Below are 25,959 nucleotides of genomic sequence, written 5' to 3'. Positions count from 1 at the left end.
TCTTGTTTTACTCACTAAAACTTATTTAAACAGGGGTGTGTAGACTTTTTATATCCAATGCACATATTGTATATGGATCTAAAATTATATTTTAAAAGAGGTTATTGGGCAGACTGACCTGTGGGGAAAAAGACCTTGTGCGTGTGTGTGTGTGTGCGTGTGTGTGTGTCGCACCTCAACTAACCCTCTCTTAGCTCCGGTCAGGGTCGATCGATACTTACCCCGTAGCTTATCACTAATGTGCAACCAGCTGTTTGTCTACATAAAGACTTGGACCGGGCACGGACCTCCCTCGGCTGCCTGTCAGCTTCTGGACTTTTACCGTTTTGGAAAGATGTTGGAAGGTATATGAAGAGGGTGGGACGTGGTGGAACGGGAGTCAGTGAACGACAGCCATCCACTAGAAACGGAGGTGAGGTGGAAAGGAGGGCAAATTTTGATTCGCAGGAAAAATGTCTGGGAATACCACAGATGTTATCGCATGACCCGGCTGTGCACATCCCACCAGAAGAATGGTCATTTTTCCTGCTTATTTTCTATGTCTGTTTTCTCAGTTGCCTGATGACAGATGTTTATGGCCGATCCCAGAATTCCAGACTCATCCATCTGCCATGCGTCCTCGGGAGCTGTGGAGTGTGACAATGGTGTTTGTGTCCTGTCAATCAAACGCCATCATCACACTAAATAGCTACAGGTTGGAAAAAAACACCCTTGGATTTTTTTCTTTTTCTTTACAGATTTGATTTGCTAAAACATTGATTTGTCATGGTTATTTTTTTTGTATATTTGTATTATCTTAAAAACGTTTCTATTTTATTCAAATCAAAATACAATGGAAAATCAAATACTGTATTTGGAACGGGATCATTTAAAACACAAATATGAAGAAACATGTATTTGTTTATCAAATAACCCTTAGAATGCATTTGAATAAAGAGCAATGAATTGAAATAATCCATATAGAGTATAACATATAAATAAAAATTGTTTATGTCAAGAAACGTTTATTTTGGATGTATGTATGGATATAACGGCAAATAAAAAACTGTACTGTATAAATACACAAAATCTGTAAAATAATAAACACTTGACGTGTTCTTTTACTTCATCCTCTATTATCAAAGGGTGGAACAATTTTTTTCAAATGTGTTCCCCATATCAATAATTAATGTGGCACTGCCTCTTTGAAGTGCAACTCCCGCCTTTGACTTCGCCCTTTTTGTCTTGATGTCTATGGATAGGAAAGCGTTTTTAGCGCCGGAAAAAACCCCTTCGGTTTTCATTTACAAGTTTAAGTATTTTAATACACTCCTGTGCCATATAATTTGTGTGGGGGGCACGCTGTATCACTCTAATTGGTGGGAGGACATTCTTTTCTGCTCTTGTTGTCAGGTATGTTGTGTTACTTGTGGCCATTTTTCTCTTGATGTCCATGGGGAGCCGCGCGCTGTATCATTAATTGTCGGGAGAACAATTTCTGCTGTTTTCGTCAGTCTTTGTGATTAAGACGAATAAACGCAGCCAATCCAAGAAATCCCGCCGTGTGTCGTCAATATTCTTCAAACACAACGCAGTCGGACACTAACTATTGGTGACACGGAGACTTACGGGACATGCTTCATATTTGCGGTCCATTATTTTTTTTCAGGATCTCGCCTGCTTCTTGCCCCAAATTGGCAGGGATAGGCACAAGCACACCCACAGCTCGAATACCGACAAGCACTTTATCGAAAATGAATGGAAGAAAATGAACCTCTAACAAATAAAAGCATTCACACTGAATCCATCAATAACAATACAGTTTTGTCCTCTGCTCTATGTTTCATAGTCAACAGTGTTTCTTCCAATAAGCTAATTAACCAGTTCATTAATTTAATGAACACAACGTGCTTGGAAACATCACAAGTAAAAAAAGAAAAGAAAAAAAAAGTCGATATAAGACATGAAAGTTCAACACCCCAATTCCCATCCAAGCACTTCCCATTCTTAGGACTTGGCCTTAAGAGTGGGCCCAAATGTTTTCTTTTTGGGTCCTGCTAATGGCTGTGCTTTGCTTCTGTGAGTGCAGACAGTCTTCTTGGCTGCTTTGGGCTGCAGGGAGTCCAGGCCCAGGATCTCGCAGTAAGTGTTGCACTGGTGCAGCACTTTGAACTGGTCGATGAATGAGGTGGCACAGTTGCCTTTGAAGCCCTTGTAGCTGCAAACCAAGTGAAGAAAATTCGGAATATGACATTCACCTTCTGAAATGCCAAATCTTTTAATTTGTTTTTAGCTTACCCTTTCTTACAGGTGGCTATTCCCACATCAGTGAGCTTCATTCCGACTCCTGCAAAACATTAATATGCATTATTCGTAATGACTGCAACTTTTAGTGGATGGACGCTCAACACAAAGCTGGCATCATATAGGTTGTCTTCTGTGCGCAGCAATCATTGTCGAGTTGCACCTGGGAACTTTTTAAAAATTGTGACAAATGTTCATAATAGATCTGCTTTAAAAATATGTTTCTGCTATTGATTCATTTATTTATTTTACAGAAAAAGCTTCTTCAACTTCAGAATGTTTTGCCCACATGTTAGACTTTTTGCCCACCTTGCATGTCAGTAACCAGCAGGTTTCCTTCCGTCCGTTGGTACACCCAATGCTGGAAGGCGCAACACTTGCGCCCCGCTTCGGAGTCCCGCCTCATCAGGTTGATCTCCTTGCCGTCCTTCACCGAATACTTTACAAAGTCACCGATCAGCTCCTCCTCCAGTGTGGCGTATGGGATGTCGCTAGACGGCCGGTGAACCAGGTAGATGGGAATGATCCTGTGTGTGGGGGAAGGGAAGGCAAAAAAGGTTTCAGCACTTTCTTTGCATGGCCTATGACCACTAGGTTGCTCCCAAGAGTAATTGACATCAACAATCCTAACCCTGGAGTAGTATTTTATATTACGTCTCTATGCAGTAATTTTATTTATAAAGCACTTGTCACATACAAGTATAAAACTCAAAGTGCTTCACAAGTGACACAAAGTGCCAAATGACTTGTATTCAGTATCCGACTTCATGTTTTATCACTTGGAATGTTGAGTTCATAATCTCCAGTCCTCTCTTGTAACTTAACACTGTTGCAATAAATTTAGAGTAGGCGTATGAATGATCACTAATTGAACTTTTATTGGAAGAATTATCCTTCGAATCAAATTTTTATCAGGGGTCCACAGTGGCATGGGGCAGTTTGGTTGAAAATGCAATGCGCTGTCACTCACTCTGGGACTTCCCCGAAGGTGTCGACGGACTGGGCGACAGCAGTGTACTCCTTGATGTACTCCCGAGCCGTGTTCTGAACATGACACTCCTGCGTGACACATTAACACATGCTAATAATAATCCAAGCATCACATCACATTTTACACTTTAAAAGATGGAGGCAACTGATTCGCCGTGGTGAGCGCTGAAGGGAAAAGTCACAAAGAAAAAAAGATTGAATATTACAATTGGATGGCACGTGCCATCCAATTTTCCAAATTTAGGTTTTGCTGTGAATTTCACAACCAACCGTATACAAACCTTTTTATGCCTATGTGAAGTTTGAATTGATATTGTTCTGCACTTTTGGTCAGTGTTTAGTTCCTGATTATTTTTCTTTTTACTCGTTCTGGTTATTCAGAACAAACGTGAATTGCTGAAATACAAATGGGCTTACTTCCACAGCCAGGGAGTAGTTCCTTTTAACAAGGTCGTCATTGTTCTTGATCCCGTAGCTGATGGCGGTGTGCACCTTAAGCACGCACGAGGGCCCCGCCAGCAGGTGGGGCACCCCAACCCTGCGCAGCCTGGTGCGAAACGCCCGCCGGTGCATGCCCTCCCCAAAGTGGACCTTCTCGGTGACGATGCTGAAGGGCTGTTTTTCGCCAAAGTACTGCTCGGACAGGAAATCGTCTCTGAACAGCAGCTGGGAACACTGCACGTCCTCCGCCTCGGAGCCTACCTCGACGGCTGGAGAAAAGGGAAACGGTAAGAAAGGAGTGGAGGTGATTTTCCAATGACCGACGGCAACTCACATGTGACGTTTGGAGATGGCTGGATGACAATCTCACGGAGCACTGTGATGAAGTGACAGTTAATAGACAGTCGAGTTTGATCTGAGGGTGTGCACATGTATATGATTAGGCAGCGTTTCCTTACTTAGGGAACCAAAGCTCATTTTTTTACGTTGGAAAAATCTCAAAGCCAGTTGGTGGCGCTAATGCACCATTAAGCTGCTTTCACAACTGGCCATAAAGTCACCTGTTTACTCAGCTTGGTCATGTGACATGATCGGTCATGCAACAAATGTCATTTTGAGTTGACAGCAAGTTACAAAATGGCCGCCCCTAATGGATTTTTCCGTGCACAAGTGTTTTGGTTAGTCCTACCTTCGTAAGTAAGAAGGTAGTCCAGCGTGATGGAGCCTTGTGAGCTGTTGAGGCAGCACTGGTACTTCCCCAGGTCTTTGCGGGAGGCCTTGGGGATGGTCAAGGACGCACGACTCTCGTCCCCTGCACTTCAGAGATAAATATGGTGTCACAAGGAAATTTATGACATTGAAATTCTTAGCAAGCCCATTTAGGCTTCAAACATTTTCACCAACCTTTAGTTTGTTAGACCAAAATTGAAACAAACATTTGCGCTTCCTTTGCAGCGGTGATCAAATGGGGTTACCTTCGCTTGACCTCCGCCAGGACGGCACCCTCGTGCCTCCAGGTGAAGGTGTGCTCGCCCGAGATGGCAGCCAACTGACACCACAGACTAAGACTTTGGGGGTCCTCACTCACGGACGCTGCCTGGATGGGTTGCGTGACCTTCGGCTCTGTGAGTTATGCCACAGATTTTATTATTATTTTTTTTTTTGAAATAGTCCCACACCAGACATTCCTGTTGTTTTCAAGCATTCATTTTAGCATAGGTATTATTATATATTATATATTATAATATTGTTAAATGTTTGTTCGACTGATAATTTTACGATAATTACATGCTGTAAATTGAAATTTATTACCTCCTTTGGGTGCGCTTGTTTTGTGTTTGACCGCTTCGCTGGATGCCTTCTTACTCTGCGCCCTGACATCCGTCTTTTGTCCCTCTGCCGCCTTCATTGGAGGCGAAACGCTTTGTTTTGAGTCCAAAAGCTTTCCAAACTTATCCTTGGACGGGCGCAGTTTTTTAAAGGCAGCGTCGTTAGTCGGGTCGTGTTTGTCTTCTGTTTTATGCTGAACGTGTTCTCCCTGTGAGGCTTTCGAAGCGTCTGGGTGCTTTTTGTCCGCAGCCTCCGAAGTCCCTGCGTGCTTGCGGGCTTTGCTGTGTTTGGTGCTCGTTTTGGCCTCAAACATTTCGATTCGTCCTTTCGCACCTTTCGCTTTTGCGACGATCTCCGTCACGGCCGGAGGGTCTGCTGCCGTCTTCTCCTCGGTCGCGTTTTGTTGGCGTTTCCTCTTCTTCTTGCCATGCGGCTTGGCTGTCTCAATTATCATCATCTTCTCTTCGACAAGGTGGCTGCTCGGATTTTCCATGGTTTCTTTTTGTCTGCTGTTTGCGAGGTGAGCCGAGTTCTCCTGTTTCTTGAGCACGGGGGTGCTGTGATGGTGGACGGTGGATTTGTCCTTCTTGCAGCGGGGTTTGCACTCACTCTTGTGGGGCATCTTTCCTGATGACACATCAATCGGTTTCGGCTTGTCTGCTACCGCTTGGTTGTTTTGTTTTGCCGCCTTGGAAACGTGCGGCTCATCTAGATCGCTCTGGTTCTTCTCGGGGACGACGGACAATTTGGAAAGTTCTTTACAAAGTCCACGAACCTCATCGCCGGTTCCCCGCTCGTCGCAGAGCGGCCAGAGGGTCCGGGTTCGCACGTGGGCATCATTGAAAGTCCTCGTGGGATCTCCATCCAAGCTGCTCCGACGATACTCCAGGGCAGACCTGATCTCAAGAGGGGCTACGGGCACAATAAAGGTGGGACATCCAACCTGCGGGCGCACCTGGGTTGCTCCCCCGGTGTCCGTCAGAATGTCAGGTGCTGTGTGTCCGCTGTTATTAAAGACCGGTACACGGGGGTTCATCGTATCTTCTTCGGAGGTTTCACGTCCGTTACAGTCAATGATGTTTGGACCTGCGCTCGCATCTGCACTCTGATTGGATGAAATTTCGGGCTGGGAGGCTCTGTGATCTTCTATCACCTTAAACAACCCATCGCCCGACAGCTGGGGAAGAACAAAACAAGCGGTATGATAAGTAGAGGACGTTGTTGTGATCCTTCACATGCTTTAAGTTGTTCTGCGGGCTGTTTGGTAAGCAAACACAACGTTGACCTCATACAATTTAAAGTCCTCATGGAATCCCGATTGCGAGTTTGTTTTGTTTTAATTACCGACTAAATTGGTACTGCGCGTATACATATTGACTTCCCTTGTGAATAAAAATAAAGTATCCATCCATCAACGTTTGCATACGCAAGGCAGAAAATGAGTTGCAGCAAAAATGACACGCGCCATTAAGTCATTGCGCCTCCATTTTTGTATCTCGGGCTGCATACTTTCTCCACTTGTCTACCCCGAAGGACACCCGTTTTCCCGATGAGGTGCAGCGCAACTTTTGATTGTATCATAACAAAGTTAGGCTGAAGATCCAAGGATGGATTTAGTATTTTTCTCAAACCAAATTAATTAAAAATGATCACATACCTTCCTATCAACGGCCAAAGGCGACCCATACAGAACGCCATGCGTTTAAATCCGAGCCTGGAGGCCATGCGTGCTGTACGCAAGTGACTCTGGTCTTCAACGGACTGACCAGCAACCAATGCGGGACCCTTTCTTCCTCCTCGCTTTTCCAAATGGGGGGGGGGAGTGTGACGAGTGTATGGGAAAAGGGGCGTCGTATTACAATCAGCAGCTGTGCTTCACCCCACCGCCCTTGCACAACAGGAATGGCTGCGATTATCATCGTTGTCCTGCGCTATTATTAAGCTGGCCTCTTGCCCTCCTCATTTACTTTCACCTGTCCCTCTCGCACAGCACGAGCCCAAAGGACACATCCCGCAGAAGCCGAGCGCGGGACCTTGGCAAGGGAGGGTGACAATATTTCTGTAGCCAGTTTACATTGTGTTCACCTGCGTGACCGCCGTGTGATGCAATCGGCGGGACAAGGAACGTCTAGAACTTTTTTCTTTTTTTGTTCCAGAGAGTTCATGCCCACCAAGTTTGCCATAGACGCTTGGTGTCTAGTTTAGTTTTTATTTGTGTCTGTGACGCCATATATTGAAGATATGTTCTGCCCGATTTCTTGGCTGGTGATTGTGTTAAAAATCCACCTTAAATCATCCTACCTGCTCATTTGTCCACTCAGAAGGTTGTCCTGTCACATCTGCGTCCTCCACTATGTTCAATGCGTTTTTCTCTTCTTTCAAGTCTTCTCTCTCTGAACGCCGGACACATTGAGGAATGTCCACATCCTCAATGGGAGTCCATACAGGGATGAGACTGTCCAAGTCACAGGCAGATGGAACCAAAGATTGGTTCTCATGTACAAAGTTCATGACAGCGATTTCCTCCGGTTCACTTTGGGTGTTGGGTGTTGAATTGCCAAAAGATTGGCCGTTGTCTCCAACCTGTGGTAGGAAAGAGAAGCATTCCTGTCCACAATGGACGGATTCCTCTTGGATGGTTTGTCCCACTAGCTGATCGTGAACCCCCATCCCCTTTTCCGTCTCGCTGTAGGGCTTAATGTCCACTAGCGCTTCGGTTAGGGCATCGACCTCAGCTCCTATCTCTGAGAAAGCGGTTGTGAGCTCCTGCCTCGGTGTCCCGATGACATTCCAGTCTGAGAGTGCGCTGGCCCAGCTCTCCACCGAGGACCACCTCTCCACTGGCGGACCCCAACCTCTGGTGTCATCTGTGTCCCAGCCAATCCCGTCGCTGGCGTAACCCGACACCCAAATCTCTTCCAAAGGGAAGACGCTGGAAGTGGAAGTAGGCAAAACATCCGTCCTATCCAGATACTGGCAGGCATCCGCCCACGGTTCAGCGGGACTGAGGCTCCTCGGTCCTCGCGGCTTGACTCGGGTGACCTCGGCAGGTGGCGTGAGCCCTGACTCAGACTCCAACATCGCCCAGTCCATCGTCATGCCAGTACTATGTGTCACTCTCTTGGCTGAATGACAACACGCAAGAGGGGAGGCATCATGGTTATTCTGCGAGGCAGTTGAACTCAGGATGAAGTCCTGAGTCTCATTTTCAAAGATGTACAAATCTGACGTCAGGCCCGTGGCTGAGTCACTCTCTGAGCTTTCTGGCAATGACATCAAATAGGCGGTTTGACGGTGCTCGGAGCTGAGGTCGGAGACCTTGGAACTCTCCAGAGTGGGCGACTCGACCCTGAGCGGCTTTCTTGTGTCTGGTATTCGGACAGGTTCAGTATAAATCTCGGACAGATGTGAGGTAAGGCCCCCCAGACAGATGGGGTTGCGGAGGTAGCAGTGGTTGCGACTGGTCCAAGAAGCCCCACAAAACAGAAAAATAGCCGGAACCCTGAGCGATTTGAGTCTCGGGGAGAACAGACGGTGACTGTCTTTGTTCGTCTGTGGTGATCAGCGTCGGGTCCATCGATGCATCTCGCTTTTACACCTGCTGCGTTGCCGTCAACTGCAGCCTCCTCCAGTTTCTGCGCAGAAATGAGAAAAATAACACGCTGACCAAATGATGAATTGGAAATTGTGCTGCGGTTCTGCCCTGCTAGCCTACATGCGAGTGTTCTGTAGCCGTCGGCGGGGATATGAGGTGTTGAATTCGGCTCTGCAGATTTACACGAGTGCTCAAAGGACTTGCTAGTGGCAAAGAGCCTGGAAAAAATACCAGGACATCTTCACCCATGGCCTGTATTTGTCACATACGCCGTGAAGGGCACCTCGCCTGCGACACATGAAAACAAAAACACACATGCATGCAATGACCTAGAAAAAGGGACTCGTTATGTTTAGTCACACACCTCCTCACAATGTACACTCTTTAGTACCGGGCCGTATAGAAGCTTTTGCGTCTATATACAGGACTAAAAACGAAACCAAGCAATCTTGTGTGCATGTGCCTGAGAAAGTGTCCTTTACCCCTCACCTCAAACACAATTTACAAATGATTCAATCCAAATATTGATAACTTTGATAGCAGTTTTGTTATTGATAAAGCAACTTTAGTGTCGGTTCCTCTCCTTTATGCACTGCTGCCATTTCACTTTCTAAAGTAATACATTTAAACATTTTGGCAATTTTTTCCACAGCTTTATTTTTTTTTAAGATGCAGATGATGAATAGAGGCATTTTATTTAGATTGTTTTTAGCCATTTATGAAAAAAGATTTTGTCAGGCGGATTTTTTTTTTTTTTTTACTGTTATACAAAGTTTATTTAGCAGCGCGCGTCACCTGATCGGAGGGCCATCAATCAAATGGAAAAGCTTGTTCGGCAAGTTAAATCATCTGCTCGCTAATATAGCCAGTGAGCGTGTGGAACGGATTCAAGGCTAATAAAAATGAATAGGCCGCAAAGTACGTACCTCTTCCATAGACGTGATTGACGATTTAAAGCTTTGATGCGCCACTTGAGTATGAACTCTCCTTCAAGTGGGTGAGGAGGGGTTGGGGGGGCTATTTTTGGATCATCGCCGACTGCTCGCGAACGAATAGTTACCTGACAGTGCGGACATGTGTCGATCCTCAACATTTAAAGGCTTATCTATAATTCCAGCGATGGCCTATTTGCTGGTGTCAATAAAAAATGTTTATTTGATTGTCCAGCCAGCAGAAAAATGGGGGGGAAAAGTCTTAGCTGTTTTCTGCAGAACTATGAAATACTGTAGGTGCCACTGAAGTCTACATTTGTGTGAATTTGGATGCATTCTAGGGACGTGTAGAAACGCAAATTATGAGTTAGGGGTGTCTGGCAACTGCATGAATGGAAATGTTAACCAAAAATAGAAGCTCAACGTTTTGTCGCGGCGCTCGTGCGGACATGTTACACCTTGCGCGCTATGCGTGTTGGACAGGACTCATGCACTCAATGAAGACAGAGTGAGACAAGTGTCCTCTTCCGACAGCATGATGTATTTTTACACCGTGTTGTTGCACAGCTTGTCGTCTGCCCACATTGCCCAGTCTCCGGGGGCCCAAAGGTTGGGTCGGGGGGCTCGTACCGGTGACGCTGCACATGTGCGTCACTGACTTATTTTGTTGTTATGACGCTGCATGGGAGAGACTGTACAGTCATGTTAGTAGAAATGTAGAATGTTTCATTCTCTTTTACTTTCAGTGTAGAGTGCGTTTTACAGTAAACTGAACTGGAAGTGACAAACGGCTTAATTTGGAAGACGGCACAACCGAGAAAGAATGACGGGATGCATACTTTGAAAGTGTGTTCTAATCAGTTCAAAATGCAGGTGGTGTCATTTATATTTTTAGCTATTGTGGGCGGGTCTGAAATTCTTTATAGGACAGAAAATTGAGTAATCGTTTTATTTTTAGAAAAAAAAAGCTCACCATGTTACAAGAATAAAATCATTATTAAGGGTATAATGAAAGGATTTACAAGAAAAAGGCAAAAAATGACAAACGTTTCAACCATTTTACAAGGATGAAGTCAAGGATGGTGACGAATTACAAGAAGAAAGTCACAGTTTTATGCAAAAAAAAGATTTATTAGATTTATGTATTACCCACAAAAAACATGCGTCAGAACTGTGACATTATCAACCGTTTTAAAAAAAAATTGCTAAAAATTAAATCATCACAATATGGAGAAGATACCAAAAAAAAAACGTCTCTGATTATTTGTGGGATGACATAATTGTTCAAAGCTTACAGGACTGGCGGAACACGGTTGGTAGTTGATGAAGGGCTTTCATCAGTGTTGCACTGGCCCGGCTTTACGATTCCACTTGAGGAGAACGTAGGGCTTCTCGACCAGTACGGTTAAGACCACGCTCGTCCCCAGCGTGAGCACCAGATGGCCGAGGAACAAGTACATCTAAAGAAGACCACACACACATCCAGAGAGAGAGAGAGAGAGAGTACAGTCGGACTGCGCAAGTCACTCATACAGCAGACGACGAAGAAGCCAAGAGCTCACAAAGTTGACATCTGTGTAGTGGATGGGGGTCTCTTGTAGTCCGATGTAGACCAGGATGAAGACGGGATGGATCAGGTAGCAAGCGAAACTGATGTTGGCCAGAGGAACCCACAGAGAGAATGACAAGAGGCTATTGATGAAGCCTGCGGAAGGAGGGGACACGTTGGGAGAGCAGGATCGCAGATGGGCAGTCAGAGATCAGAAACATGTTCTGACTTTCACGGGGAAAACAAAAGTGGGGAAAGGGAAAGGGAAAAGGGTCGTCATTGCATAACAAGAACTCGGTCATCTTATTAAAAAAATAATAATAATAACCCAAACAATGATAACCCTGTTGATTGAAAGACCTCCTCTTCTACCTCCGTAGCCCTCCTCGCAGGCCAGGATGATCCAGGTGATAGCCAGAGCCCACATTGGTCTGTGTAACCCCTGGTAGAGCGCATGCGGCACGGAGGGCTGCGCCGGGATCCCCTGGAGGGCGTAGGCCAATCCCATCAACGCCGCCAAGATTGACAGACAACACAACCAACCCAGCGCCGCCTGCCACTGGAGCAACGACATCCGAGCAGCACGTGAGTGTGAAAACGGGAGACGGTGACAGCAATTAGGATTTGGGGTCGGAGAAGACGAATCCTACCTTGTTCTTTAAAAGTTGCTCTTTTTTAGTCGTCAGGTAAATTCCCGTCAAAATTCCAATTAAAAATGGTCCGTATCTGGTGTGGGGCTTCACATAATAATACAGGACATAATTCTCTGACGTGCTGGAAAATAAATGACTAAAAATTTATTTATGGGTAAAAATTACAAAGCAATATTATGAAGAAAAAAGTTGGAGACGAAACTCATAATTGGAGCGGGTGAATGTCAGCATGTCTAGTTGAGTCATTTTATTTAATTTAGATGTTGTTTTTTTTCAACATGTTGAAAAAAGCAACACAGGAGATGTCAGCCTAGCGAGTTCTTCCACGGTTGTTTGCTTTTTAAAACTCGCTTTAACAAATTTGAATCGTCTTTATCTTGTGTAATTATTACTTTTTGATCAATTACAATCTGTTTCAAAACAAATTGACTTTCTCCTTGAAATTCATTTTCCAAAAAGTATATATATATTTTTTGGTATTATTAAACATTTAGTAGAATTTTATTCTCGTAGCATTTCACCTGTTTTTTTTTCCCTTGTGAAATCTGAACATTTTCTCACCTCGCAACTTTATTTACTGCAAAATTACGACTTCATTCTGGTATCACAGAATTATTCTCAAAGATTGCCGACTTGATTCTTGCAAAACTACAATTTACAGTCATAATCGTAAAATTAGAAATATACTTTTGTAATTTTACGATTATTTTTCCCTCATCATCCCCCCCGCTTTTTCACTAGTTACGTTTCATCCGTCGCTAAACTCCTCCCACGTCATGCGTTAAACCGAAATACGGTCTCACAGCGTAGACGGTTGGAAGACGGGCAACCGCAGGAGTCCCGTGACGAGTGAAGCGGCCAACGTGGTCATCAACAGAAGGCCTCCTGCCAGAGCTGCAAAGGCGGCTTTATTCCTGGCGGAGGAAGCAGTAGATAAGTTGAGCGGCCTTTTGATCTTTTGAATTGTCCACGAAAACAGTTGGGACATACAATCTGTAGAAATAGACCAGTATCGGAGTGGTGGCGTAACACTGGAAGTCCAAAGAGAGGTACCACGTCCAAGGAACACACTGCGCAGACGTCAAGTTCTTACACACGGCAAGTTCAAGATCAAAATAGTCATCTTTGGTAGCTACTGGTTGACCTTACTATCTCATGGACTGGGAGCAGGTTGCTAATCAGCAGCAGGTTCCCCCACCAGTATGCCTTACAATCCATCAAGTTGTCTATGAACGGAAACCAGTAAGGACCCCAGTGAACCAGCGAGATAAGGCCAACGGTGAGACACATGACAAAGATATGCAGCGGCTGGATCCTGTCACGGGGGGTTGGGGGGGGGGGGGGCAAAGACAATTCTCATGTTCTGTTTCCATGATGAATTTCCGGCACAGCACCGAGAGCGAACCTTTTGAACCTCCTGAAGAGGAAGCCCACCACGAGACCCGCACTCAGCTTGTCTTCAGCTCTTTGGATGGACACCAGTAGAGACCTGGCGCTAAGTAGACCCCTGGAACATTTTTAAAAAAATGCTGAAGAAATCAAAACAACCTTCGTCATCTCTTATGTGTTGCGTTCGAGACTTCTCGGATGTCAGAAATACCACTCGGATTTTCTCCAACTGACAACCGACCAACCAAACGCTGCCATTTTCGTATCACGTCAGATTTCTAAATCTCCATCTCTACCGCTAGTAGAAACTTTTCCTCATCTGAGCTCACAACGTCCGATTTCTCAGTGTCCTGGAATGTCGCCGTCGTCTCACCCAAGCAGGAGGAAGGTGTCCACAGCCATAAAAACTGGTCCACTGAGAGAAAACGCATACAGAGGGCTTCTTTCTACCGTTTTCTTCCAGTCTTTGTAGTTATCTGCGAAAGATATCGTCATTTAAACGACCCGGTTGAGAACGGACCTTGATGTCTCATAAGGCAAGATCTAGCTCAATTGTACCAAGGTTGTTTATGACGGGGAACTGTGCGGAATGTCCGCACACGATCCACAACAGGCTGAGGATGCGGATGCCGTTCAAGGAGGAGTAGCCGCCGTCGGGGAAACCGGAAGATGTGCCGAAGATACCCCGGCAAGTCGTCTGAAGGGAGAAGGCCCGGAGGCACTGAGAGACGCAGCTTTTGGGAAAACGTGGCGATCCACACCTGGCGCTGTCTGCAGGAGACACGACCCGGTCAGGTAGCGCCTGGGCTCAGATTCTTCGACAGCACAGGGTAGCATCGTACTTACCGTTTACCTCCGTTGTACTCCCATTTATTTCGCTGGCCGTAGACCTGTTGGTCTTCACGGTGCCGTACTGGTTGAGTACGTCGTTTAAACAAGCAGACTCGGTTGTTGGCGTCACGTCCCGGTCCTGACGCCACCTCACTGTAGCTGAGAACAGGGTGGCGGCAAGAGGAATCGCCAGCATTGTGCAACATACAAACCTGCGATAGAAAGGATGTGAGCGTAAGATGAAGGGTGATGTGGAATATATGATAAGGTCCTCTTACAGGCAGGTGACATCCGATGCGTCGGGGGCTACGGTGTCTGACAAGCAGTGAGCCATAAACATCTCCTGAGTGGACTCATTCACCAGAATAGAAGGGAATGGAGGGATCAGGGATGCGTGTCCAAGCTTAAATCTATCTGTGAACACGGAAATTGATAAATGCCTTATTGAAATGAATACAAATACAATCAAATTCAGTTCAACTGACCGTATAGCACCATGGTTTGCACTTCCTCTTCATTACAAGAGTCTGGGACACAGATACCCACAAAATACTGAATGGCTCCCTGTGAGCCAAATAAAACGACGTAAAATAGTCATCGAGCCGTGCTTATTAGCTATGGTTTGCGTCGTTTGTCCGTACCTGCTTGAGGAACACTTGGCAGTACTGTCCAGAGAAGGAAGGACCGTGGGCAGAGTGGCACTGCTGCAGCAGGCCCGGCCGGTTGGTATTACCTCCTTTGACGTTGCTACCCAGCTTCCCAAAGGCGTCATACACTGTCATTGAAAAACAAATCATCGCATTACATTTTACAGATTCGAATCCATCTCCGTATTTTCCCATTTAAAAAAAATATATATATTTAAAGGTGGGCGCCCCCTATTGGTCATAGAGAAACTGCAGACGGATTTGTTTAAATTCAATCCAGTACTTACTGAGAACGGCGTATTCCTTAGGATTGCCCTGGTTGATTTCCCGTAGGAAAGTGCCGGTGTCCATCACACATTTTTCAGAGACGTTCAACGACCGCGTTGTCTTTGGGATTGCAAGTAATCCTGCTAGGAGAAACAATTGCACCCATGCAAGGGCCATTATAAAAGTGCCTGCATCTTTTTACAGCAGTGGGTTTTTAAAGTGGGAGGCGTGCGGCGTCTGAGAGCTACCTTGACAGCTGTGATTCGTCCACACCTGCTTTTCCGCGTTAGGTGTAACAAAAAAGATCCGGAGTGTCGTTACGTCATTGTCGGATCAACGCGATTAGCACCTTCGCTTCACAAAAGAGGAGCACCGCTTCAGGTGTTTGATTTCCTAAACTTTTCCATTCTGTCTTAATAAGCATGGCACGGATTCATTTTTAATTAGCAACATTTTTCCTTTAGCTTGACCTTTACAGGATAAAGAACTGTATTTGGTAACTTAATAATATAATAATCTAAATAAATACAAGGGAATTATATGATTATGAAATAAATTTGGAAAAAAAAGAAAAACAAGCCCAACAGTTTTCTGGAATAAAAATCCCATTTTGTTTCCGTTTGAAAATTATTTCTGTCCTCTTCATATATTGATAATAACAATAACAAAATGCCTACTGCCCAAAGACACCAGCGATAGGCTCCAGTAGGTCCGTGACCTTCGTGTGGATAAGTTGATTAAAATGAAAGCGCTATATAAATCAGCATGTATTGTATTGTATTGTAAAATATGGGTTGATGGATGGATAATATTAATAATACAGTAATAGACACTGTTAAGCATTGACCACTAGGGGGTGAGCTTGTTCCCAGAAACCCAAATGGCCTGCTGTCTTTTTTTCCCCCCATCTAAAAAAAGAAAAGACAATTGAGAGATGGCAGACGTCTAGCGTCTTGATAGAATTAATATCATCTTTGACTTTGCGTTCACCTTTTATTGACATAAAGACCAGTGCAAGCATATAAGCTTTCTAATCAAATCAAATAAAAAAACAGCAGCAACAGTAGCAGCACCAAGACAACATTCGAATGAACAATTCACAGACCGCTTCTCACATACGGGTTCACAGCGAGCGACTGAAGTCATCTTGTCCAAAAAGTAGCTTCCCTTCTATCCTACAGCTTATTGATGTGTGGATGTTACGTTGACAATTCAAAGCTTTATTGTTGTTGTTGTTTTTTTTTTTCAGTCGAACAGCCACGTTTACATTCTCCAATGAACAAGAGTAATGATGACTGAATGTCCGCTCATACCGAAGTCGGCCTATTGAAAAAGAAAATCGATTTTTGACGCACAGAGGGTGTGTTATTGTCACTGAATGTATTTTCTGTAAGTTCAGTAAAAATAACAGCGCAAAATGGCGGTGTTGTTTAAAGTGGACCAGTCACAAAAAAAAAAAGCTACAAAAAACTGAATTCTCCATAAAATGCATTTCCGTAGACAATGTGCCGCAAAAGGCTTAGAAAATATGACCTTTAAAAAAAAATAGCTGTTGATGCGGAGAATTTCACAATGGCAATCAGACTACAGCCATAAGTTATGTAGTGCAACAGTGCAAACCATATAAAATGCTCTTCTATTAAAAAAAAAATCAAGTCTTTAGAAACATGAAGTACAAAAACTATGTTGCTTTATTAAAAACAAAGAATGACTCTCACATACTGTATTTTACACGTGCTGCGGTATTTTGTACATATAGTAGGACCCTGTCCGTTGAAACGTTCAAATTGTACTTGACTCATCTCATTTCTCAGCCGAACTGAGTCTTTTGGCCTTGATGAACGCCATGCCGTGGGTCCTCATGTGGGTGTTCAGCTTCCCCTCCGTCTCAAACTGTTTCCCGCACACTTTGCATTTGGTGTTTGGGGCCCCGTCGTCGCCGTCGGCCGTAACGTTTAGTTGGTTCTCCCTCTGGCTCTCGTCGTCATCCTGACCCCTGAATCGGTGGAGACCTTGCTCCTTTAGCCGATGTACGATGAAGAGGTGCCGGGCCTTGGAGCGGGGCGAGGTGTAGCACAGGCCGCACTCCTGGCACTGGTAGGACGATCCGTCCGACTTGTGCTGGGGGACGTGCTTGTGGAAGGCGGCCACGTCCTCGGTGGTGAAGCCGCAGACGGCGCACCTGTGAACTTTGGGGATGTTCACCTTGAGCCTCTTCAACGGCTGCGAATCCGCGCTCCGGGGGTTCAACCCCGGGGTTTCGTCATCTTCATTCTTTCTCTTGGGGCTGCCGGTCTGTGAAGCAAATCCGAAAGATATCTTAGCCGTGGTCCGCGAAGGGCAAGGACGTTGATTTACGTACCGGTTTCTTCTCCGACAAATCATCCCTGGTATCGGAGGTTGCCCTCTTTTCCTCTGTGGCACCATGCATCAACTGAATGTGCTGATCCAGCAGCACTCTCTTTGTGAACGGCTGACTGAGGGTTGGGCAATGCCTGTTAAAGTGCAATCAAATCACGGTGATGCGCCCAACAAGCTGTTCGTGTTCTATTTTAATTGCATTGGCCTGGTTTGATCTTTCTCTGCCCGTTTTGGTCTCACTTTGACTCAACTTTTCCATTTAGAAAGCGCTAAACTGACTGACTTCCTTGGTCGATATACCTTTTAACCATACAATGACTATTGGTGACTAATGCCTGAACAACTTTCTGGAACGGATTGTGTTCAGGTTATGAGGATCCATTAACTTCACTCTAAAAATTCCCCCCGTTTTTTTTAAATTTCATGGCCTGGTATCCCCCTTTTAATTTTTTTGCTTTCCAAATCACGTGTCGCCAGTACTCACGGACAGGTGTAGACTTTGCGCACTCCCTTGTGTTTGAGGCGGTCATGTCGACAAAGACTGTGCGGAGAACTGAAGGATTTCTCGCACTGTCGGCACGGGTGCTTCTTCAATATCTATCGCGAGATCGGAAGAGCGTGAGTCGTCACGTATTGTCCTTTCCCGTGTTGATCAGCTTCACATGCCAGACATTTGCGTCCCGGGTTCGGACTTTTACCTTGCCGTGTTCTCGCTTCATGTGAGCCACAAAGGCCTCTCTGGAAGTGATGACAGTGTTGCAGTCACCGCATGTGTACGCTGAGCCATTGCGGTTCTTAAGCTCGCCTGAGCTGTTTTTGTTGGGGTGTTTTGGTGATGAAGATGCAGCTTGATTGACACCCTCGCTTTGACCATTGGCCTTTGCGCCGTCGTTTTTGTTACTTTGGCCGTTGTTGGTGTTGTTTGAATTTGTAGGCTTGGTGCTGAGGGGGAAGTTGAGCCCCAAATTTGGCGCTGCGTCAGTGGTCTTCAAAGTTCCATGGATGGCCTTGCAAAGTTTGATTTATTGAATTGAACCAAGGCGTGATTGAGTTATTTCATCGAATTTGTGTGTAAAATATTGAGGTCCTACCTTGATGTGGTCCATCATGAGCTGTTTCTGCGCATAGTGCATGGAGCAGTCGGGACATTTGAAGACCGGAACTTTATGATTCGCAACATGCTGGTCAAAGTGTGAGCAGAGCAGAGACTGCAGCGTGAACACGGTGTCACACATGGAACACTTGTATATAAGCCTGTCGGAAAGAAGAAAGACAAGAAGGTGCCTAATGTAATGTGTCCTATTTAAGTCAGCGGTTGTTCTATTCACTCAATCCACCGTGTCTAAAATCCTAGTGGTGAGGCAGAAAGGGCGATTTTCCTGCGATTTCGTTCTGGGTATCGGGTCACAGTTGTTTTATTTTCAACGTGAATTTGATACCACTGTTCTCTGTGTAGATTTAATTGCACTTTTGACACGACGTAACCTGGATCAACACTCACTTCGGCTCGCCCGCCTTCAGTCCGGGATGCTGCGTGTACCCATGCGAGTGAGTTGCTGGCGCCGACTTGAAGGCCATGGGACAAAGTGGACATTTATAGAAGATCTCACAGTGCGTCGTCTGGATGTGCGACTTGAGGGTTGCGACATCGGCAAAAATCACGCTACAGTGGATGCAGCTAACGGTTGGAGACAGGACAGAGAATAGAAAAAACATTGTTACAATTCGAGATGTGTATTTGCTCTTATTCTTCATGAGCCGAATTCATCAAAGACTTTATGTACACAAAAGATCCATTTTAAAATTGCAGTGGAAGAGACAAACCGGTATCCGACTCTACGGGCGTAGTGCAGGCAGTTCTTTGTGACGTGGGACTGGAAGTGGACAGAACGGCAGCTGGCGCCACATTCTGGACAAACGTATGGGGGCTTGTGCTGGTGGATTCGTTGATGGGATAGAAAACTGCAATGGTTTGGGAGAAGCATTTGGCAGACGGCGCAAGTTTTCTGATAGAACAGACAGAAGGGAGACGGAGAAGAGCGATGTTGCAAATGTTGTTGTCAAAGTAGAGAATATATGCCGTTGAGTGATTTTGTATGTTGTGTCGCTGCTCTGTGATTAAATGCGTTTAAAACTGTGGCAGTCGTAAAACGATATATTTTTTTTAAAAAACAGGTTTCTATCATCTCTTTATTCTCAATGGTGGGACTGGAATGTTTCCCTTGTGAGAAATGGAGGTTGCCGCATCTGCCATACCTGCCCACCGGTCTCCAGAAGGCGTTGATAATGCGTCGCGAGTGAGCTGTCGTCCTGGAACGTTTCGTGACATTCCAAACACTTGAGGCTGTGCCTGCAGAGCTTTGACGCGTCCTCCTCTAAGGGCACGGCTGCCTCCAGAGGAGAACTGTTGGCCATTGAACTCACTGCGCTTTGTGACCCGCCACTCTGACCTTTCCCCGCGGTTTGAACGGCTAAGGCTTGCGCGTCAGGGGCGGAGGAGATGATGTCCGTGAGGGTGGGTGGTCCAGAAAAGGACGATGCCGTTATCATCTGGTCTGCGGGGATCGGTTTTAAGATTAGGTGTGAGCACTGCATGACCACCCCTTTGTCCTTGTGGCCCCTAGCATGAGAGAGCAGACTGCATTTGTTGTAAAAGACCAGACTTTTTGAGCAGTGGTTGCAGGTCACCTCGATCCGTACGCTGCGACGTTCGTAGTGTTGGGTCAGGCTCTTTTCAAGAGCGAAAGAATCGCCGCACTCTAGGCACTTGTAGCCCCGAGTGGGAAGCGAAATGCAAGCGGAGGTCGGCGGAGAGAGGTTTGGGACGTACACCGGGATGGGATTTATGCTACTCAAAACCTTATTAAAAGCGTCAACGACGGAGCTTTGAGAGCTGCTGAAGACTTGAACCCTGGAGAGCTTCTTCGAAGACCGGCCGGTGAGAAGTGGCTGTTGTTGGGATTGCCTGGAGGACGGCGTTCCTTTTTGGAGCTCGCTGGCAGCGGGGGACACATTCTTAGAGAGAAGGTTGAGATTGCTAAAATGGACCGCCTTTGGTACACGTTTGGCATTAGCCAGACTGGAAGCGGGGACCATGACGGTCTGCTGTTGTATGGCGCTTGCCGCTTTAAGGATGGCACCGCTGGCACCTTGTACCGAGGCGGCCGGAATGACCGTTGCTTTGACGGTGGTGTTATTGGACAGCTTCAGGTTAATGACCTGGGAACCGGCCGTCTTGACGGCCGAGACGGGCAGGAAGGCCGTTGCTACTGGTTTGATGGTCATCTGCTTCGTGATTTCAATCGATGGTCCTCCTCCACAGGTTGCGACGACTGTCGTCGCGGGAGATGAAATAAGCGCACCAGTAGTAGCCTTTACCGTTAAGCCATTTCCAAAGTTGTCTCCTTTGCTCACTCTGCCAAGATCCAAGTCTGGAATGACTCGTGTCACCGTGTGCTTGATCTGTCCAGATGAAGTCTTGATTGTTTTTATCCTGACTTTAGGAATGACCGGCGTGGTGTCCGTACCGCTACTTTCACTATTGACACTCGCGGGACTATCTGGCGGTCCTGATAGCAAGCGCTTTGCCAACTCCAATGCTGATTCCGGCTCGCGTTTCTTCCCCGCAGTTCTGGAATTTTCATTGTCTTGGTTTGAGTCCATCAGTGTCATCGGAGAATCTCGAATAACGTCTGTATTTTGTTCCTTTTTAGCGCTCAGAGCCGCGATGGCTGCGATACAAGAGGAAAGTTTTGCGGACGTCTTTGACTGGATTTGGGATGTTTGACCATTATTCTCCTTGTTATGTATAAAGTGAGGAGTTTCCTTGGGCTCTTCTTGAAACAAAGACAGTTGAGTGGCGTTATTGGACGCAGAACCTTCCAGACTGATATTTTGATTATTATTATGGTCTGGATTTAAGTCCTTATTTTTGGACTCGGAAACGTTCTCCCTGGATGCGGGGTATTTCGAGTGCGGTCTCTCTTTCGTGGGCGTGGATTTGTGAAGTGAACGTCCTGCGTTCTTGATCGTCGGTTCCCTTCCTTCCGTGTTGTCCTCCTCAAACTCTTCCGCACTGGAGATGGGACTGAACTGATTGCAAGGCGACGATGGCTTACATTCCACGTGTCCTTCCGCCTCGGAAAGATTCCATCCATTTTTGTTGCAATGCACACCCACTGTCGTGGAAGTCGAGAAGCCATTTTGAAGTTGATTGCCAATTCTTATCGAATGAGGTTGGGAATGGAACTGCAAATCCTTTTCTAGCAGGGTTCCAACATGCTGACTTGCGTCTGCATTCCGAATGTTCTTGACAATGACACTTACGCCAACATCCTCATTGTTGGTTGAGCCACACTTGGCTTGCTTGACTTTGTCGTCGTGGTCGTCTTGTTGGCCGGATTCAATTGCAGCTTTGGGATCCACCATGTCGGGGATGTCGAAGGCCGCCAGGAGGTCCTCAAAGTCCGGCGTCTTCATATCTCCCATCTTCCTTTCCCTGCTGTAATTTGGACCTCACCTGTCAGTGGCAGAAAATGATATCGTCCTTGTAGTTCATGTATTGAGCTTCACAATGTAGCATCGCACTGTCGCTCGTTTTTGGACATATATTGTGTTTACTGGTCACTTATTTTGGGGGTTGTGTAAGAGGAAATTTAGTGTTCATCAGCTATGGACTTGATTTCACAATTAAAAAGAAGAGCCATTCTCTGAGACATTTCGTAACTACCCGTGACGACGAACACGATTTTGAAACAGTCTCATGGTCATTACGGTAGCATGAGCACGAGCTGTACGTAAACCGGTGATGACATCTTCTGCAGCCATCTACGTGGGGGCGGGTTGACGTGACGTTTTCATGACTGAATGGCTAGCAGATTAACTGCTCGACATTTGTTGTGATTCAAAACAAGGCATCACGAGTGAGCATGCTGAAATAAATGTATTTCTTGTTCTTGACATGGAATGTTGAAAAGAATGGCTCAGACAACTGGACTTGTTTTAGTCTCATTCGGGTTTTTTTGTTGTTTGTTTTTTTAATCAATGGAATGCTTGCAGTACAATGTGAAAGTGTGCACATGGAGTGAAATATGGCCAATAATTGTATCCAAATTGCAGTCATAGGCAAACGAGACACCAGCCTGTGCGTAGCGTAGCGCCCCCCCCCCCTTTCCTAACCCGTGATAGCCCAAACCAGTAACTGAATCATACTATATGTGTAAACATTTTCTGCGCTGTCAATTTGAAATTATTTCCTTTTTGGGAATAGTAAAGGCATGGAAATTGTGATGGAATGTTTTCTGATTCGTCAATGGAAAAATAAAGAATTTGATTATGAAGATATTCGTAAGTGAGCAGTTCTTAAATGCAAAAAAATTTGTTGCTAATCCGTGTGATTGGTTTTGGAATCAGTGTCGCGCTCAGTTTACCGAGCATCCACTAGCAAATTGTGTTCAAACTTGGAGGTTCCTCACTCGATGCTTCTTATTGGTCAACGTAATTACACTCATAAATGGGCATTTCAATTGCCACTTTAATTGTGGTATTGTCCCCCCCCCCCCCTCCCCCCAACTTTCATTTTTTCATAGCGGGTGCTACTACAGTGAAATATGAAAATGTGTTTTGCTTGTTGGGGACAAAAGGCATCGGTGCGAGACTGGCCGGGTTCCACTCTTTGTGCCATATGACTGGCAACCACAATCTGCATCCACAGATTTTTTTATTTATATTTTTTTAGCCCTAGTTATATTTAGAAGCCTCTCTAAATGCAGATGAGGGGGAGGCTGGGGGTGGGGGTTCAGTGATGGCAGAGAGGGGGGTCGAGGGAAAAGAGCTGACGAGCAAGGAAAGGATGTGAAAATGGCTGCTGGCAACAGCAGAGAGTGAGCGAGAGAGGCCTGGTGGCGAACAGCAAGCCAGAGACGTCCGATGCTGAAAACCAAGGTTAAAAAAAAACACACAAAATCTGACAAATAATCACCGCTGAGCACCGCTTTCAGACTCGCTCGCGCGCGTCACTGCCAAATCACATCCACGCGCTGCGAGATCGCCACCATGTCAGTCAGATGAAGATTTGTCATCGAAACATGCAAGAAAATCAGCCACTCCTCACCCTCTCGCCTCGCCTCGTCCCTCTGCAGCCACGTTTCCAACCTTCCTCCTCTCCTTTTTTTGCCCATCCTGCAATAAACATATTCACGACACGGCTAACCCTCAAAAAGCCACGCGCCCCACCCTGAGCGAACCGGCGACGACAACAACAACAACAAAAATCCTGCCTTTGCCACAAAAGGCCCAGAAGTTAGGGTCAGGTTACATCCAGGCTTGTGCTAAGTGCCGTGGTCTTGGGAAGGATCCTCTTTTGTCATTCTCTGAAGCACTGGCAGCACACAGACAGACAAACAAGACACATAGATCAAGCCCTGTGTGTGTGTGTGATGTGTGGTGTGTGTGTGTGTGTGTCAGGGCTGCAGACTTCCAGGCAGCCAAACCCCCACCTCTGCCCTCGTCCCTTCCCAAATCTCCTCACTCTCTTTTCGGCGAGTCTCCGCCGCATAGCAAACCGCCGCGGGGCCCGACGCTTGCTCCGCGCTAGCCGGCGGCCGCGAGACGGAGGACGGCCAATTAGCGCAAAAAAGCGCCGATACCTCAGGAGGAGCACAGAGACGGCATTGTTCCCGTCAGCGCTCTTGTCTGCCTCAAACTGGTTCCAGCTAGTTCTGCTCGCGCCACCATAAAGCCCCGGCGCTGCATTGCGGCCTCAAGAGCGCACAGGCAGGAGACGGAATGCTCTCCTCCCGGGACATCACCTCCCATTTTTTTTGCCTTTGTCTGATAGAAAACGCTGATCAAATAGACGTCGGCGGGATGGGACACCTTTCTGGATGGTGAATCAAATATGAGGGAGTGTTTATGAAGGACCACAACGGGGAAGGAAACGACAATCATTACGTCTTGTGAGGTGGAGGATATTGAGGAAGTCAAGATGAGGGGTGATGACTGCAGATCTGGATGTTGGACTAATGACTGGGAAAAAAAGGCAAAATGAATCAATCAATCGGTCATTTGTCCTCATGTTCTACCTCCATGCCGGTTGTCTGTTCTGAGCACCGAATCCCCATCCGCTCTTTTCATTCGAGTTTCCAAAAGGACACCTGCCACTCCCCAAGAAACAGTGTCACAGTCCAACTCTGTGTATCCAATGCATCGACCTGTCACCTCAACTCTTCATCGCCGAGAAGCATTGAAAAACACCGCTTAGCCGCGGCCACCAAACTTTTAAGAATCTCCAAGGGAAATGTTGGCCCTTGCAAAAACATTGGCTTCCCCTCCAGCTACCGCACGCATTTCACATCCTTAAACGGCTTGATCCCCAAGGAAAAGGTGGCATGGCGGAAACGCGACGTCTACCTCGCCTGGATTGCTACCAAACAGATGCCACCCCCACGGATGCATGCACAACACATCAACATGCACATGCAAATATGGAACTAAATATTGCATACCCAGTAAGATCTTTTTTTTTTTCCCCCACACTGGAAAATGGACGTCTTCCTGTCGAGGCCTCGGCACACCTGCCTTTAGTGTCTTACCCCGGCCATTCCAGCCTCCATCTTCTTCCTCCTTCCCTCCCCCCACCCCCCCTCCCACTCTGCTTCACTCATTCACTCCCAGTCCGGGCCTCCTTTCCGCCTTTGGCCGCCGCCGCCACCTTCGGTGGACATTCATGAAGGGAAGGATAGAAGTGGAGGAAGGGGTAGGGGGCGGGGGGGCTGTTGAGCAGGCGAATCAGGCCTTTTGTCTCTGTCGTTTGGGGGGGTGGGGGTGGTGAAGGGACTCTCCACTCTGGCTCTGGAGCAGCAGCTGTTGCAGAGTAAGGAGAGAGAGAGGGAGAGAAGGAGGGAGGCAGATGGAGGTGGGGGAGACGGAGTGGAAGAAATAATCGGGGGGGGGGGGTCTGATAAGGGTGTGCTCTGTTTTCATGTCATGGACCTTGAGCATTGCATTTCATCCCGTTTATGCTTACGCGTATAATCAGGTAGGATTAAGTAAGGTCAACAGTAAGCACAAAGTGAGTCGATCTTCGACCAAATCTGCAGCCGAAAGGGACTGCCTGGATCATTTTCTGGCAGTGAATTCTGTGTTCAAGGGGGGGGGGGGGGGAGCATCACTGGTGATTTTCACGCTCATGTCCGTATTTGTAAGATTGGAGAAGCTACGACTCGTCAACGGTGAAGATGCTAACCTACCTGGCGCTCCCTCATTGGGCCTTGCTTAGCGGTCGTCGACACACCTGGCGGCCTCGCACAACTCCAAGCGTTTAGGATGTGAACGGGGCCGCGATGGATTCATTTGTGAGGAGAAACAAATCTGCGCCGTTCACAAGGCGGGACTGATACGTGCATAGAAGTGCATTGAAAAGGCCCAAGTGGCGCTTCCTGCCCCTCGACGGTGTGACACATTCAGTTGCAGATGGCGAGAGCGCAGCGAGCCTCCCCTCCCCCACCGACACAGTCATGTGACGTCATTTTTTTCCCCCTGGATGCGAGGAGGAAGACGGAATGAAGTGCTAGCATCCTACCCTCGCATGAATGTACCCAATTATTTGATTCTGCTGCACTCTAGCACTCGACACACACGATGCCCTCCTGATCTCAATCTTTTGTCTGACACGGTGTATGCCAAGATGTGC

The 25,959-nt window shown here is 46.5% G+C and overlaps 4 protein-coding genes across 12 annotated transcripts; all 4 read right to left on the bottom strand.

The window, feature by feature from the left end:
• Positions 1-1,710: 1,710 nt before the first annotated feature.
• Positions 1,711-6,018, bottom strand: alpk2 (alpha-kinase 2). Of its 2 annotated transcripts, XM_052050180.1 has the most exons (9): positions 5,026-6,018; positions 4,689-4,836; positions 4,403-4,530; positions 4,049-4,090; positions 3,691-3,983; positions 3,254-3,342; positions 2,593-2,810; positions 2,278-2,326; positions 1,711-2,197 (listed from the first exon to the last, which is right to left on the bottom strand). In XM_052050180.1, the coding sequence occupies exons 1-9, from the start codon at positions 5,663-5,665 to the stop codon at positions 1,987-1,989; spliced, it is 1,818 nt and encodes a 605-aa protein (XP_051906140.1). In that variant the 5' UTR covers positions 5,666-6,018; the 3' UTR covers positions 1,711-1,986. The 2 variants fall into 2 exon arrangements, with proteins under 2 accessions (XP_051906140.1, XP_051906141.1); XM_052050181.1 differs by lacking the exon at positions 4,049-4,090.
• LOC127591652 (uncharacterized) lies at positions 5,880-9,822 on the bottom strand. Its single transcript, XM_052051939.1, has 3 exons — positions 7,345-9,822; positions 5,999-6,220; positions 5,880-5,939 (listed from the first exon to the last, which is right to left on the bottom strand). The coding sequence occupies exons 1-3, from the start codon at positions 8,317-8,319 to the stop codon at positions 5,880-5,882; spliced, it is 1,257 nt and encodes a 418-aa protein (XP_051907899.1). The 5' UTR covers positions 8,320-9,822.
• Positions 9,823-10,516: 694 nt separating this feature from the next.
• oacyl (O-acyltransferase like) lies at positions 10,517-15,142 on the bottom strand. Of its 3 annotated transcripts, none has more exons than XM_052050177.1 (15): positions 14,927-15,142; positions 14,634-14,767; positions 14,478-14,556; positions 14,271-14,406; positions 14,008-14,204; positions 13,720-13,932; positions 13,535-13,637; positions 13,178-13,279; positions 12,922-13,087; positions 12,763-12,842; positions 12,576-12,686; positions 11,770-11,908; positions 11,492-11,678; positions 11,133-11,275; positions 10,517-11,030 (listed from the first exon to the last, which is right to left on the bottom strand). In XM_052050177.1, the coding sequence occupies exons 1-15, from the start codon at positions 15,081-15,083 to the stop codon at positions 10,908-10,910; spliced, it is 2,070 nt and encodes a 689-aa protein (XP_051906137.1). In that variant the 5' UTR covers positions 15,084-15,142; the 3' UTR covers positions 10,517-10,907. The 3 variants fall into 3 exon arrangements, with proteins under 3 accessions (XP_051906137.1, XP_051906138.1, XP_051906139.1); XM_052050178.1 differs by having other exon boundaries at positions 11,770-11,893; positions 14,927-15,139; XM_052050179.1 differs by lacking the exon at positions 14,927-15,142 and having other exon boundaries at positions 14,478-14,519.
• Positions 15,143-16,579: 1,437 nt separating this feature from the next.
• On the bottom strand, positions 16,580-25,658 carry znf532 (zinc finger protein 532). Of its 6 annotated transcripts, none has more exons than XM_052050172.1 (10): positions 23,915-24,229; positions 23,380-23,646; positions 19,524-21,786; positions 19,092-19,273; positions 18,769-18,945; positions 18,359-18,521; positions 17,966-18,274; positions 17,752-17,864; positions 17,269-17,401; positions 16,580-17,201 (listed from the first exon to the last, which is right to left on the bottom strand). In XM_052050172.1, exons 3-10 carry the CDS (start codon positions 21,753-21,755, stop codon positions 16,710-16,712), a joined length of 3,801 nt encoding a protein of 1,266 aa, XP_051906132.1. In that variant the 5' UTR covers positions 21,756-21,786; positions 23,380-23,646; positions 23,915-24,229; the 3' UTR covers positions 16,580-16,709. The 6 variants fall into 6 exon arrangements, with proteins under 6 accessions (XP_051906132.1, XP_051906134.1, XP_051906135.1 ...); XM_052050174.1 differs by lacking the exon at positions 23,915-24,229 and having other exon boundaries at positions 23,380-23,447; positions 23,546-23,908; XM_052050175.1 differs by lacking the exons at positions 23,380-23,646; positions 23,915-24,229 and adding an exon at positions 25,517-25,658.
• Positions 25,659-25,959: the final 301 nt, after the last annotated feature.

This window comes from Hippocampus zosterae, chromosome 18, assembly GCF_025434085.1.
Source record: "Hippocampus zosterae strain Florida chromosome 18, ASM2543408v3, whole genome shotgun sequence".
NCBI lineage: Eukaryota > Metazoa > Chordata > Actinopteri > Syngnathiformes > Syngnathidae > Hippocampus > Hippocampus zosterae.
Note: the sequence above shows the minus strand (reverse complement) of the source record. Positions and strands in the feature narration are given on the sequence as shown.